Source organism: Xenopus tropicalis, chromosome 8 (genome assembly GCF_000004195.4).
Source record: "Xenopus tropicalis strain Nigerian chromosome 8, UCB_Xtro_10.0, whole genome shotgun sequence".
Lineage (NCBI taxonomy): Eukaryota > Metazoa > Chordata > Amphibia > Anura > Pipidae > Xenopus > Xenopus tropicalis.
In genome coordinates, this window is record NC_030684.2 from 30,595,097 (window position 1) to 30,609,263 (window position 14,167).

At 39.3% G+C, this 14,167-nt stretch overlaps 1 protein-coding gene across 4 annotated transcripts in view; it reads right to left on the reverse strand.

The window, feature by feature from the left end:
* rabgap1 (RAB GTPase activating protein 1) overlaps positions 1 to 14,167 on the reverse strand; it is a 106,645-nt gene that overhangs the window by 11,638 nt on the left and 80,840 nt on the right. For all 4 annotated transcript variants that reach the window (XM_031892026.1, XM_031892029.1, XM_031892027.1 and 1 more), the window contains 5 exons: positions 12,894 to 13,037; positions 8,585 to 8,626; positions 6,713 to 6,841; positions 3,687 to 3,779; positions 2,139 to 2,249 (listed from right to left, as the gene is read on the reverse strand). In XM_031892026.1, the coding sequence (XP_031747886.1) occupies positions 2,139 to 2,249; positions 3,687 to 3,779; positions 6,713 to 6,841; positions 8,585 to 8,626; positions 12,894 to 13,037 (519 nt within the window). The remainder of the gene's footprint in view (positions 1 to 2,138; positions 2,250 to 3,686; positions 3,780 to 6,712; positions 6,842 to 8,584; positions 8,627 to 12,893; positions 13,038 to 14,167) is intronic.

The window sequence follows — 14,167 nt, forward strand, 5'->3', positions numbered from 1 at the left end:
CAGCTTTATTGTTAATTTTTGTAGCTTTCTTTTCTATTCAGGCCCTCTCCTATTTATATACCAGTCTCTCATTCAAATCTCTCCCTGGTTGCTAAGGTAACTTGGGCCCTAGCAACCAGATAGCTGCTGAAACTCCAAACTGGAAAGCTCCTAAACTGAAAATGACATAACTAAAAAAAACTACAAATAAAAGCCCACCCAAGCAAACCAAAGCACCAATAAACTTTGTATTAGCAAAAGGTACGACCCACGGCATAGGCTGAAATTTAAGTGGGAAACCAATGGGATACAATTAGTTCCTGATGATTGGGAAGAAATTATAGACAGTCTTTATCAACCCCTAGTAAGTACAAGAGACAAGCTTATACAATTTAAAATCACGCATCAGACTGACCTTACTCCACAAAAATTGTATATCATGAGGAAAACAATTCTAACTGGCCGAGGTGTAAAGCCTATGGCTACGTTTATGCATTTAATATGGGATTCCCTTAAGTCCAGAAATGTTGGCATCATAGCATGGATTTTATGGGAATAGATCTGGCCTTACCACAAATGCTTGCTGGGCCTCCTTGCCTCCCTGGTGCCCAGAGATAACACAAGACACCTAATGAGACTGCTCTTCTTTTATGCAAAAAAAAACCCAAAACCCACATAGCTTTACACTGGATGGGCCCATCGCTTCCATCACTTCGCAAATGGATTGTCCTAATTAACTGGCAGCTGGAACTATATAAACTTACCTATCTGGCTAGAGGATGCTCGAAATTTGAAAATATCTGGTCTCCCTGGTTAGACTCACCAGCTACATCCATATTAATGACATTTTACGCTCCAGCCTTCTTTTCTTCCTTTCTCTCCTCCCCTTTTCTCCCTACACTTTATCTATCCTAATGTTAAAAAACAATTAAAAAGCAACCTTTAAAATAAAAAATAAAAAAACACAAATAATAAAAAATGAAGACCAATTGCAAATTGTCTCAGAATATTACAGTCTACATCAGGGGTGGGCAGACTTTTTCCCATCGGCGATCGACCAATGACTCCTCCCCCAAGACGCAGCGTACGTATGCATTAATGCCGCACTTCCGCATCCCCTGGCCTCGACGTGGTCCACCAGCAATCCACAGGGGATCGACTGGTGGACTGGGATTGATGTCTTGGCCACCCCTGGTCTACATCATACTAAAAATCAAGAGTGAACTCAAAAGTTAACATCCCGTTTAACCCATGATCATATCTGGATCCTGTGATTCGTATCACAATCGCAGATTTTTCTCCACCAGTGATTCTCGTTATTGCATACTGTATGCCGTAGATTAGTCACCTGCAGTAGAGGAGATCTATTGTGGGCCGACTAATTGCCCTAAACCAGTACCAACTAGTGATTAAAGATTAACAAGCATCTACATCAGAGACAAAAATAGGTTTAGTGGTTATTGAAAAATATATATTTATACAAGAGAAAATGTGAAGAATTTAGACTATTCAGTAGCAAAGAAAAAATAAATGGATTAGACCCCTGGCAGCAATGTACTAAAAATAAGATAAACAAAAATCCTAAAATGATACATGATTTAAAGGATAAATGTGAAAAACCCTAATCCTGTAGGCAATTATGAATAATATACGGTGCTGGTTTCACTTTGGGCTAAAAATGAATCCAATCTGTATAAATGGCCACTTTATTGGAGCTCCCTATAGATCCTATCAGTTCTCTGTCCGTGTTTGAAATGAAGGGTGGGTGTGTCCTAATGGTCCCTGCCAGAAGCACAGTAGGAGGGGGAGAGCCAATCACAGCCCTGCACTCACACAAGCAAAGACAGGCTTCAGTTCCCTATCAGGTCAGCCTAGCTGCTGATTGGTTCCTATCCTACAGTGCAGTGTACTGAGAGCCGCCGGCTCCCCTGCGCATACAGTGGATTCAGCCAGCAGGAAGTGGCACAGGTGGGCGGGACTAGTGAGGTTTTGGTGGAATTTCTCAACAAAACAGTCCGAAACACATCTTTTTTCAGCACAATCCTTCTATATCTAGAGGAGTATAATTCACTGGTACATTTATCATTTTTATAGTATATGTCTCCTTTAACATACACACAAAAACAGTAAAATATACTGAGTATAAGAAAGAGTCTTACATTATCCAGATCCTTCCGTAGTGCAATCTTACTAGTGACCAGCTCATGGGCAAGATCATCATTCTCTTGTTCCAGTCTCATGTTTGCCTCCTGCAACCGACGGTTTTCCCGCTAAAGAAAATGATACAAGATGATGAGTTCTTGAACAATCAGAATATCCAAGGCTATTGTGATACTAATATCTACAGTTAGTACTAGTGGTTGTATATATAGTTTATGTATGTGAGTGTATAGATTGGTAGGTGTGGGTTAGGTGTGCTGGGTTTACTTGGATGGGTTGAACTTGATGGACTCTGGTCTTTTTTCAACCCTATGTAACAAGTTATTTTAAAGTAAAAAATGCTGGTTAAAAGAGGTTCTGAATGCAAAAAGCAATAATAACTATGTGCCTTATTTAACGATTTTGCAAACTATACCTGTGTTACCATTTGCTACAATCCACTCTGTGAGTATCCCGTTAACCTATTATGTTCGCAGTGTGCGGAGAATGGCCTGATCAAAGTTTCATTTCTTATTTATGCAAAACCTGCGGCTTTTTGTGTAGACAGGAGTATTTTCTGTTATCTTTCTGCCTCTAACTGAAACGCTTAAAGACTGTTACCAATACATTTCCAGAATTCTCTACTATAATGAAAAAGGAGCAAAAAGCTTTAGTAATGCAAATATAGTACCCTCTCTGAAACACGCTCTATTGTTAAATATTTAACTAAATGTAACCGGCTACCAACTTCAGTTGCTGTAAACCTACATTGCTGTTTAGTACACAGTATAGTTCGGGTCAGTAAATATTAACCACACTAGATAAAAACAGAATCTACCTTAGTAGATTCTGAATTATGTTGTTAAGTAATTCATAAAGAATTTATTTACTAACAAATCAATGTATAATTATTTTCTTGTTGCAGCAAATTCTACAGCAAAGTTACTGGTTACTCTCTTGCAATTATTCTTCCATAACCCTCTTTATCTTGCCCTTCTGCCAAGTTTGGTTTCTTCAGAGCGTGGCTACAGTCCTTGTGGGGAGTGGCATTCCACCCATCTAGCCTGTGTTATAGAATTGTGGGCAATGTGCATATGGTTGCTTGCAAACTCTGAATATAACGACATTCTAGACATGGTAATAATTCCCGGGTTCCATTTATCGCTTCCATCCACGGATGCAACTAACTTGTGTTTAATTAATAGGATGTTAATAATAAAACTGTTAATAATAAGGCATATTGCAAAGGATGCAATCTCCCAGCCTGCTTCTGTGGTTACTAGATCATGTGCTGGATTCACCCAAAACTGAATCTAACCGATCATTGCAAAAACAGAAATACCATAAAAATGTGTATTCCCCTCTCCAGGGTGTGAGTATTAAAACCAATATCATTATCTGAATAAATTGCACAAACTTAACACATTCTTAAACAATATGATTTGTATAATTAAAAAACGTTGCCTGTCTTTTTAGAATCCTTTATTATTATTATTATAAGAGCTACAACAGCCTTGATTAAGAAATATAAAGTATGCATCTCAGGTATATTTCTTAATTTAACCAACCTCAAATCTTTCCACAGGGTCTTCCTGCTGAGCCTGCTGCTCTCTCATCATGTGGTACTCCCGCTCGTATTTCTTGAGTTTTTTCTGGCTAATCTGTAAAGTAACATAATCTGAATGAACTACTATTTACTAAAGTCCAACCTGCCCACATATCTGAAAGAAAGGTAAAAAAAAAAAAAAGGCAAAAAGGTACATATCCAAATAAGTATCTATGTACAGGTAAAATGAATTTTCTACTCCTGGTAACGTATGTATAAACTTATTTTCGAATTCCACAACTACAAATCCATGGTTTGAAATTCTACTGCTATCCACAGTCTAATTACAATAGATCAGGGATCCACAACCTTTTATACCAGTGAGCCACATTCAAATGGAAAAAGTGTTGGGGAGCAACACAAGCATGGAAAAAGTTCCTGGGGGTGCAAATAAGAGCAATTATTGGCTATTTGGTAGCCCCTATGGGGACTGGCAGCCTACAGAAGGCTATGTTTGGCTTTACGCTGGGTTTTATGCAACCAAAACTTGCCTCCCAGCCAGAAATTCAAAAAATAAGCACCTACTTTGAGGCCGCTGGGAGCAACATCCAAGGGGTTGGTAAGCAACATGTTTACTCACAAACCACTGGTTGGGGATCACTGCAATAGATGCTAGGTTACAACTAGTGTATGAGGAACAATTCTTCCTGATATGCTGTTGCAGACATAGGTCTACAATTGAGCCTTACAGTGATGAATGTCACAAGCCATATAATTAAGTATAGATGAAAGAGGGACGGATTGGAACAAAGGGGTAAAAAACAAAAAACTGGGAATCAACAAAACAAAAAAGCAGTAGGAGGAGAAATGGAAAGAACCTTTAACAGGCAGCACATTTTCACATAAGCCTACATAATTTAAACAATTTAAAGTAAATTACAATGTGTACAGGGAAAGACTAAAGGTGGCCATACACGGGCTGATTCTAACTGCCGATATAGGTCCCTTAGACAGAATCAGCAGCTAATCGGCCCGTGTAGGGGCACTAACAACAGGCCTGCCTGACCGATATCTGGCCAGATCTTGATCGGGCAGGTTAAAAAATTTAGTCGGATCAGGGACTGCATGGGCTCGTTGATGCGGTCCCCGGACCGACTTTGCCTGTACCCGTAGTTCTAATTCGATAAATTACACAAATTAGCTTAGATTTGCCCGAAATCGCCCACCCGTAGGTGAGGGATATCGGGAGAAGATCCAATTGCTTGGCGACATCACCAAGCGAGCGGATCTAAAGGTGTATGGCTCATTGCAGGTGGGCATAGCGGGAGACGATATGCTCGTTTGCAGATTGCACTGTGTATAGCCACCTTAAGAAGCAAAAACCAGCTGCCTGTCCCTATAGCAGGTATAGAAGTATTTACATCATTGCTATTAAAAACAAACAAAACAAAAAAAACACAGCAAATTACTCAAACTTGCTGGTTGGTTTAAACAAAGTACCAAATAACTCCCTGGGCATTCAGACTTTATGACTCAATTTGCCCCCCATTCGAAAATACTTGTCTGCTTGTAATTATAAGATAATACTGTAAGTTCCAGCCAAAGACAATGCAGCGAGTAACATAACTGGGAAAGTGCTGACTCTTATGAATTATAACAGCTCTAGTTTAAATGCCAACAACAAAACACAAATCTAACTATCCAGAAGATGAGTTTCTGCTTTCAGAATACACCATTTTATCTGGGAAATAAAATAATTTAAGGAGATACAGGCCCTTGTAATCAGCAGATACTTACGAACGTGAATCAGCAAAGAGAAACAGGCTGGATGCAGCTTTCTCAGGCATACTGAATGATCAGACAGGATATCATTGTCTCTAAACAAAATCTACTGCATTATTAACCACTTTTAAAGAGAGTAGAACTGAAAGCCTGAAAGGAGCTGAAGGCATCACTGACACGTGACACAGCCCAGAGATAAACCTGTGTATTTTATGTAAAGACCTGTGCTATTGAGCAATATGCACAGCATATATCAAACATCTGTGACTACTCCTGAACTGCAGTTTCCAATTACTAACAAGTCATTATCATTCATAGGAAAACTGGGGCTCATTCATAAATGAGAGAACCACGTCATCAAATGTATTCTAATAACTTGCCAACTGCATGCACAAAGCATATTAAAGAAGATTATGGTTTCATAAATATGCTCATACTGTTCATCCAGGGTCTGGAGCAATATCCATTTTGGGTTAAAAAAATAATTTATTCTGGGCAAAGAAAACCTTCTATATATAGAGTCTGCATTTACTATGGATCAAACAATCTTTATAGGTATTACTTATACAGAGGGTTAAATATGAAAGATTTTTTCCTTCCACAGCAACTACGTTATGCGACTAATCTCCCCGCAATGCCATCCCACCGGCTAGAATGTAAATCGCCGGTGGGATGGCATACGTGCCGCTGCAATGTTTCCTCTCAAGGCAACTTTGGGCGCCTGTGGGACATTGCAGAGACACGTATGCCATCCCACCGGCGATTTACATTCTAGCCGGTGGGATGGCATTGCAGGGAGATTTGTCGCCCACAACAAAGAAGATTTGTCGCTGGCCGACTAATCTCCCCATGTACCCCTGCCTGTAAACCAACTCTTACATATATTAGGTTAAAGGAATATTTAAAAAGGAATATTTTTATTAAGTATTGTAAGCCAGTGCAAAAGCCGCCTCTGCTCACTTAAAAACACTTGAGCCCCGAGGGCTGCTGCTCTCTGCACTGAGCACCGGATCAAAAATACATACAGAGCCTATTATATTGACTTAAACTTATTTTTAACTGCCTTATTTCTATCTAAACTGATAGCACCAAAGGGCTACAACTGTACTAACCTCAGGTCTGCCTGAACAATTACACAAGAAACTTTTACAGGTATCCAATTAATTTTAGGCCATGAAAACACCTAGTACTTGATAAAACTATATAATAACATAGGGTAAAAATGACTAACAGACATTTGGATGTGCCTAAGAAGTCCCCTTGTACCTTTAAGCTGCAGGCTAGTTCCATTAACCTTTTGGCATTGTCCTCAGAGCGGTATCGCTTAGGAAGTTGAACACGGAAAAATTTCAAAGCTCCTTCAAAGTCCGTCAGGAGTAGGTCATCTTTAGAAGTCTGAAATGAAATTTTATTTCAAAAATTAAAATAACTGCAAAGGAGTACATAATTTGTGTAAAAAACAGAAAATACTGAGAAATGCAATGTTTTACTAATAGGTCGACATGGTAGATAGCTGACAGTATAAGGAAGGCAAATATGTCACAGAGAATTCCAGTTTAGTTGCCACATTTCTTTCCCTAGTAGAAAGAAATATACAAAACTGTAAAAGTGCATTTTTTCCATGTGCTTTCCATTTGCATTTAAATTGACTACAAAATGTTAATAAAGCACCATATGTGTTATAATATCTTGCATTTATCCAGCAATATTGTTGAAATGAAGACCTCAAAAGTAAAAACTTGTTATGGGTATGTGCTTATTTTTTCATATGACTGTATATCTAAATTTCAATATCAGATTCATTTTAGGTCAATTGCTTTTAAATTTCTATTGAGCAATTTGCTTCCACCAAGTAAAAAAACCTGCTGATAGTGTGCTTCCAAATGTAACCACCTCTCATGGCAAGGGTAGCCCTGAACTTAAAGAATCTTTCTTGCACACAGGACAGCAGCGATGCAAGTTTAATCAATAAGCCATTAGCCTAAATTCACCATCACATTCATTTTTAGTATTAGGTAGATGGAAGAATCCTAAACACTTTGTTAATTGCTTTCTTTATGGTTTTGGAGTTTACCTGTCTTCCTATTCTGTTCCTTTCCTTAGAGGAGGAGATTAGCGCTTGTGCTAAACATACTTTTATTATATCTTACAAAATCTAACGTGACAAAAATGAAAACTGTCAGTACGTCCCATTCCAACATCCTACCCTACCCTACCCCCATTAGCAGCCTTTGCTACACTTTAAAATGAAGTTCCCCTTACTATACTTAAGGTGGCCACACACCATCGGTCGCACGAAAGATCGTCAAATCCGCCACTAACCTTCAGGGCTGAAACTGCAGATAAGGAGGGAGAAACAATAGGATTTCTACCTCCTTCTGCCGATTCAGCCCTGAAGGCAGATTTTGCTCAGGCGCCTTCTATGGCGCCCGATCAAAATCTTTTAACCTGGCCGATCGGCGAGTCAACCAATATCAGCAGCCTCCTGCGATATCGGTCGACTCGCCGACTTGCCATACACGCACCGAATATTGTACGAAACAGGAATTCGTACAATATTATCGGTGCGAGTATGGCCAGCTTTATACTAGAGGTTCTCAGTTGGTGATAATTTGTTTTAAGTTTGTGAGAACCAAGAATTAGTAATGTGGTTTCCTTTCAATTTGTTATGTTTAGTGCAAAAAATAAAAAAAAAGTAATTTCATCAAGGAGAACAAAAGGTTAAATCACTGGGAGGGGGTGCCAAAATATTTGGCACACTCGTAGAGATTATAATTGTTCAACTGATACCCCAGGACAGAAAACTACACTGGCCCAGTGCATTTATGTAGAAGCCCTTTTGGCACAATCTTTATCTTTTCTGCAAGGTATATTTTCTTGAACAGGCCAGCACATACTTATTAAAGTAAAAAGCCCATCTTTTTGCATCTAAAAGGAGCTTCTTGAGAAATACCCCGGGCCAGTGCAGTTTTCTGCAAACAGGAGCCCTGTCCTGGGGTATCAGTTGAACAATTATAATCAAACAAAATGTATGTTTAGCACAAGCCCTTTCTGTTACACTAACGTTAAAAAAGGAGGTACACTGCCCCGTTAAAATGTTCTCTGGTTTGTCTGCTTGAGGCCAAACTACATACTTACTTTTAACAATCCAAGTGCAACGTTGAATATGACGCTTATTCCCTGTGAACAAAAAGTAAATAAGGATTAATGATTAGATAATAAGGACGATAAGCGAACCAAAACAAATTATTAGAACTGTACTTCTACAATTTCTTCTATTATGAACTAAATGACATTCTAAATAATTATCACTAAAATATCTGCATAAAACAGCATAGATTATTTATCATTGTTACATTTACAGCAGCAATTACACAATGACAGATAATTAATGCTTGTGTAGCCAGAAAGACTTCTTAGGTCTGTAAAATGACCACTGTAAATTGAATAAAAGCTTTACTAAAGGGATAAGAATCTGTTGCAATGTCACCACCAACTGAAAAATCTATCCATTGAAGAACAAAAATACTATAGGCACAACTGTAGCTGTGAAGCAGTGGAAGGTGCTTTAGGATGAAGACACGTGGAGCTACTAGTAAGAGCTACTTTTTTTTATGGCTACCAGAAATTACCCTGCCACAGACAATATTGAGAATTGACCCTGCTAAAACACACGTAGAGACAATTATCAGTAAATGATCAGCATTGTCTATTTTAGCAACCACAACAAGTATCTGCTACTAGTAGCCCCGTGTGTCTTTACCCTTATATGCTCACAAAAGTGGCAAAGTTTCGGGCCAATTCCAGGTGGTTGCCACTTTTGCGAGCTAATAAATTACCTTCCACTGCTTCACAACAGTTGTGCCTATAGTATTTTTGTTTTTCAAAGGCTGATTTTCTGGGCTCCTGGCAGTTTGGGGCCCCTTCACTAGGAGGTACCTGACCCTTATGGGAATCCTTGTACTGGTGGAAGCACTCCATCCTATGTTCTATTGAAAACTCTATCCAGGCTGCTGTACATATTTAGTCATGCATCCTAATAATATAAATATTGTAAGTTGTTGTTTACAGTCTAGAAGGGTGTAGAAAGGGTCTGTTTAAATTAATAATTTTTATCAGGTTTTCTTCAGTTTAGAGTGACATTTTAGTACATGTATTTAATACAATATCCCAGCAGAGGGAAGTAAATTAGATCAGAGCAGCAACCTGAAATACAAGAAGTTACTGTATATAGTCTAAGTATAAGCCTAGTTTTTCAGCACCCAAAATGTGCTGAAAAAGTCACCCTCGGCTTATACTCGAGTCGGGTGCCATGGGTCTTTTGTGTGCAAAATAGGCCACCCGCAACCAGACCCTCCAGTGTCCTGTCCTGCTCCCAAATTCTTCTTCATCTACCATCCTCACCTGTCCCATTTTGCACTAGACATTGCACTTTATATTCTATATAATCTATATATAGTTTTGAATGATTTTAACTCTTTGCGTTTTAGCTTGGTTGCTGATTGAGTTAAGGGGGTAGTACTCTTAGGGCTCTGGCACACGAGGAGATTTGTTGCCGGCGATTTTTAAAAGAGCAATTTGGCGACAAGACGAACGACAAGACGCCAATGCTAAACCAATGGAAATCGCCAGCGTCAAAAGTCGCCTGCTGTTTCAAATCGCACACAGACCCTTTTCTGAGCGACTTGAGTAAACATGTGGGAGGGGTAACTGTTGAGTGGTACCATGGGTCGCAGATCGCCTGGAGCTCAACTCGCATGAAATCTCTTTGTGTGTATTGTCGTGGCTTATATTCGGATTTGCTTATACTCGAGTATATACGGGTAAGTGGAATTTCCAGCATTTGGTAGAAAGTAAAGATTTTTAGAAGCCTTCCCAGCTCATGTGCAATGTATTGTTACACCATTCAAAACTAAGTCCAGAAATTTACCAATTACAAAATTTACAGATTATGAACTAGATGAGGATTAGATAACACTATAATGGTAACTTGTCTAGCAAATGAAAAAGCATACTTGTTATAAGATGATGTGGGATGTTTCATAGAGCAGTGCTGAAATACACATTGCTCTTAACAGTCCAATAACCACCTACAAGGAGGACATAATGGGCCTTGAAATGGACTTTTGTGCACAGACATTTGCACTCTATGGAGATAGACATTTGTGAAACCTTTTTTGTTAGGCTACAGAATCCATTTTAAACATTTTAGTGTAAAGTCTGATAAGTATGGCAAGTGTATCTCACCAAAGTATACATGGGGTCCAGGTGACCCAGACCCACAGCAAGAGGAGGTCCATACCTCAAAACAGCAGACACTTATAGATGCCACGAGCTGGCTTGTATAAAAGAATTGCAAACGTTATTGTAGGCCGACAGAAGCCACAGCACCCGTGGGATCCGCCTGCTGTTTTGGTTGATTAAATTAACTTTTAGTATGTTGTAGAGAGTACTATTCTTAACCATTTTTTTTAATTATTTAGCTTTGTATTCAGGTGCTTTCCAATTAGGAATTTAAGCAGCTATGTGGGTTACTAAGGTCCAAATTACTCTAGCAACCAGGCAGTGGTTTGAATGAGAAACTGGAATATGAATAGGAGTGTGTCTAAAAAGAAATATAAGTAATAAAATATAAAAAAAAATGAAATAGTAACCCCTCAAATTAACTCTGACCAGTGGCTGACATTTCACTTCCCTCCTGGGACATCCGGGGACTAAACAACAAATTTAAGAGAGCACAAATGTTTAATTACCTCAAGAGGCATCCCTTCATCAATTCTCCTGTTACAGGAAACCCACCTGACTGGGCAAAACATCTTAGTTCTAAAGAGATGATGGGTGGGCTGTACCTACCTACTCTACATATGCCAGGGGGTCTCAATCCTAGTGAAGAGGTCAATCCCATTTAACCAATTTACACTTGAAAACGGACTACTATTGTAGGTTTGTCATTGTACACTGCACTGTAGCCAACTCCCCCCTAATTATAGTTAATCCATATAGCCCACCTCCATTTGCCACAACCATACTTGATATTATTAGAAAAAGCTAGCTGATCTCCCCACCTGCTACACGGGTGACTTTAATGCCTTAATGAACCCACAGATGGATAAACCAAACCCTCCCTTTCCTACCGGTAACAAACTAACGCTGTGGACAAAAGCACTAGGGCTCACAGATGTGTGGAGATGGAAAACCCTAGTCAAAGTTTTTTTCTGCCACTCCACCACCTACTACTCAATCACAAGATTCAATTTAGCTTAGTAACACCTGAACTCCTACCTAGGGTAACAAGGATACAGCATGTAGCCTGGGCTCTGTCCGACCATTCTCCCCTTTCCCTTACTCTAAACATAGTAAGCACCCCTCAAGCTAGCCTCTGGAGACTCAGTCCAATTTGTCTTAAGAATACTACAGTGTTAGAAAGTGCAGCTGCAACCGAATATTGGGAGACAAATGAAGGGACAGCCTCCTCTCAGGCTGCATGGGATGCAATTAAGAAAGCCAGAATGGAATCCAAAGCTCAGGTAATAAAGGTGAAAAAAGACCGGGAAGAGGCTGAGTCAGCATATGCAGCCAATCCTAATCCAACAAACTACAGTAAACTAGTAGACTCCCACCATTTTCTATAGCTAGGGAACAAACTCTCCTTTCACATAAGGCACAGCTAATTACATATCAACATATATTAGCAACTGGGGACAGGAGTAGCAGGACACTAGCCTATCTAGCCAAACTGCACAACCCTTCAACTGAAACTGCATTAATAGTAACCTCAGATGGCACCCACTGCTCTACACCACAGGAAATAGCAGAAGCCTTTGCAACATACTTTAAAATATTATGCACCACTCGAGCCACTTATAATGAGACAGAAATACAGCAACATCTCAGCAGCATTCCTGCATTAACAGCAGCCCAAAGGGATACTCTAGATTCTCCTATCACCAACAGACTATTCTGTTATTATTAACTTGCATACATAAAAGGAGTGTCTAAAATGTTAATGTAAGTTATTGTTCTTACAGCATTTATTTGTAAGTTATAGAAATAAAAATTGTAGTTTTATGGGAATGTTTAATGGTAATGTGCCACTGGGTGCCCTAAAGTAATTGTTAAACTACAACTACTCCTAGCATCACCTGTAAGCTCAATTGGCATGTATGTTTGGCCTTCATGACTCGATTGCTGCTGTTTAGCATGTTGCACACTGCACTGTTGGATAGGAACCAATCAGCTAGGCTGACCTGATAGGGAACTGCAGCCTGTCTTTGCTTATGCAACTGCAGTGATTGGCTTTTCCCCTCTTTCTGTGCTGGCAGAGACCTTTAGGACACGTCCAACCCTTATTTGACAGTATTCATTTTTAGAGAACCATATAGTATTCATAACTGCCTAAAAGATTAGGGTTTTTTCATTTCTCCAACATGTCTCCTTTAATACATACCTCACAGAGCAGCAAGTCAATGATGTGGAAGACCATATATAGCGGAAACTTTGCAGTGAAGAGGGTAAGGAACCACTGGGATGCATACATGTGGGCTTCCAGACTGATCTCTAAGAAGTGGGTGTAAAGGTCCAGAATGTATTCCTGTAAAAACAAAAACAGCACTTTAGCTACATCAGAACAACATGCACACCAGAGGTTACCAAAGGAATTAATATAATTTGGCTTTCAGACATTTATACAAAACAAAATCTTATGACTACCAAGATTTTATACAGAGAAAACAGTTTGCTGTAGGGTTGGCTACAGACTGCTTAATAACTGGTGCATGTAAATGCTTCCCTGGGGGTGGCTGACCACTTTTATATTTGTATATTTTTGGCAAGCTGGAAAACGCGCCATACGCCCCATTTGCTCCTACCTGTGCCTGCACCGGAATGAATGAAATACGCTCAGGTGCAGGCACATGTAGCCAATATCTGCATAAAAACGCGAGAGAATGTGTGCCTGCACCCGAGCGTATTTAATTCATTTGAGTGCAGGCACAGGTAAAGTGTATGGCGCATATTTTCAGCAAGTGGTTTTTGGCTTGCCGAAAATACAGTATACGCCATACAAATTGTGTGGCATTAGCCTTAGGCACGTAGTTACACACAGGGCTAAGGTTCTCTAAAAGCATCAAGGACAAAACGTATTACATTTTATATTGAATATAATAAAAGATATAACAGTGCAGTAGTACAAAACAATCTGACAAAAAGTCAGAAAAATACAGTACATTTTTTGACCATGCCCATTTTTGCGACCACACCCCCTAAATACCACTTCCATCTGACTAAATTTGGCAGGTTATTTAAAGTTTGAATACATTTCTGGGGGTTTTGGGGTCTTGTTTTATGTGTTATCAGTTTTGTTAAAAAAATCTGAAATTGCTCTTTAAACTAGAAGGAAGCTTTATTAGAAAGGTCTATGTAAATACAGCCATAAGCACTTACAGAAACGCTGCACTGTGTCCCCTATCAAAAGAAACACAGGGTTTCTTGTCTCTTTTTTTGTAAACATGATGTTCCAGTGTCTGACTTCCTCCCTCAGAAACATCCTTAATTCCCGTGGGCAGAGTCTGCGCAGTTATATATATACACACATATATAAAAGAAACAAAAAAGAGCACTCCCTACAAACAATCAACTACCCCAGGTGCTGGCCAGAAGTTTATGTAAATGAAGAACAGAGTGCCGCACACACAGGGACTTGAAAAAAGAAACGTTGGATTA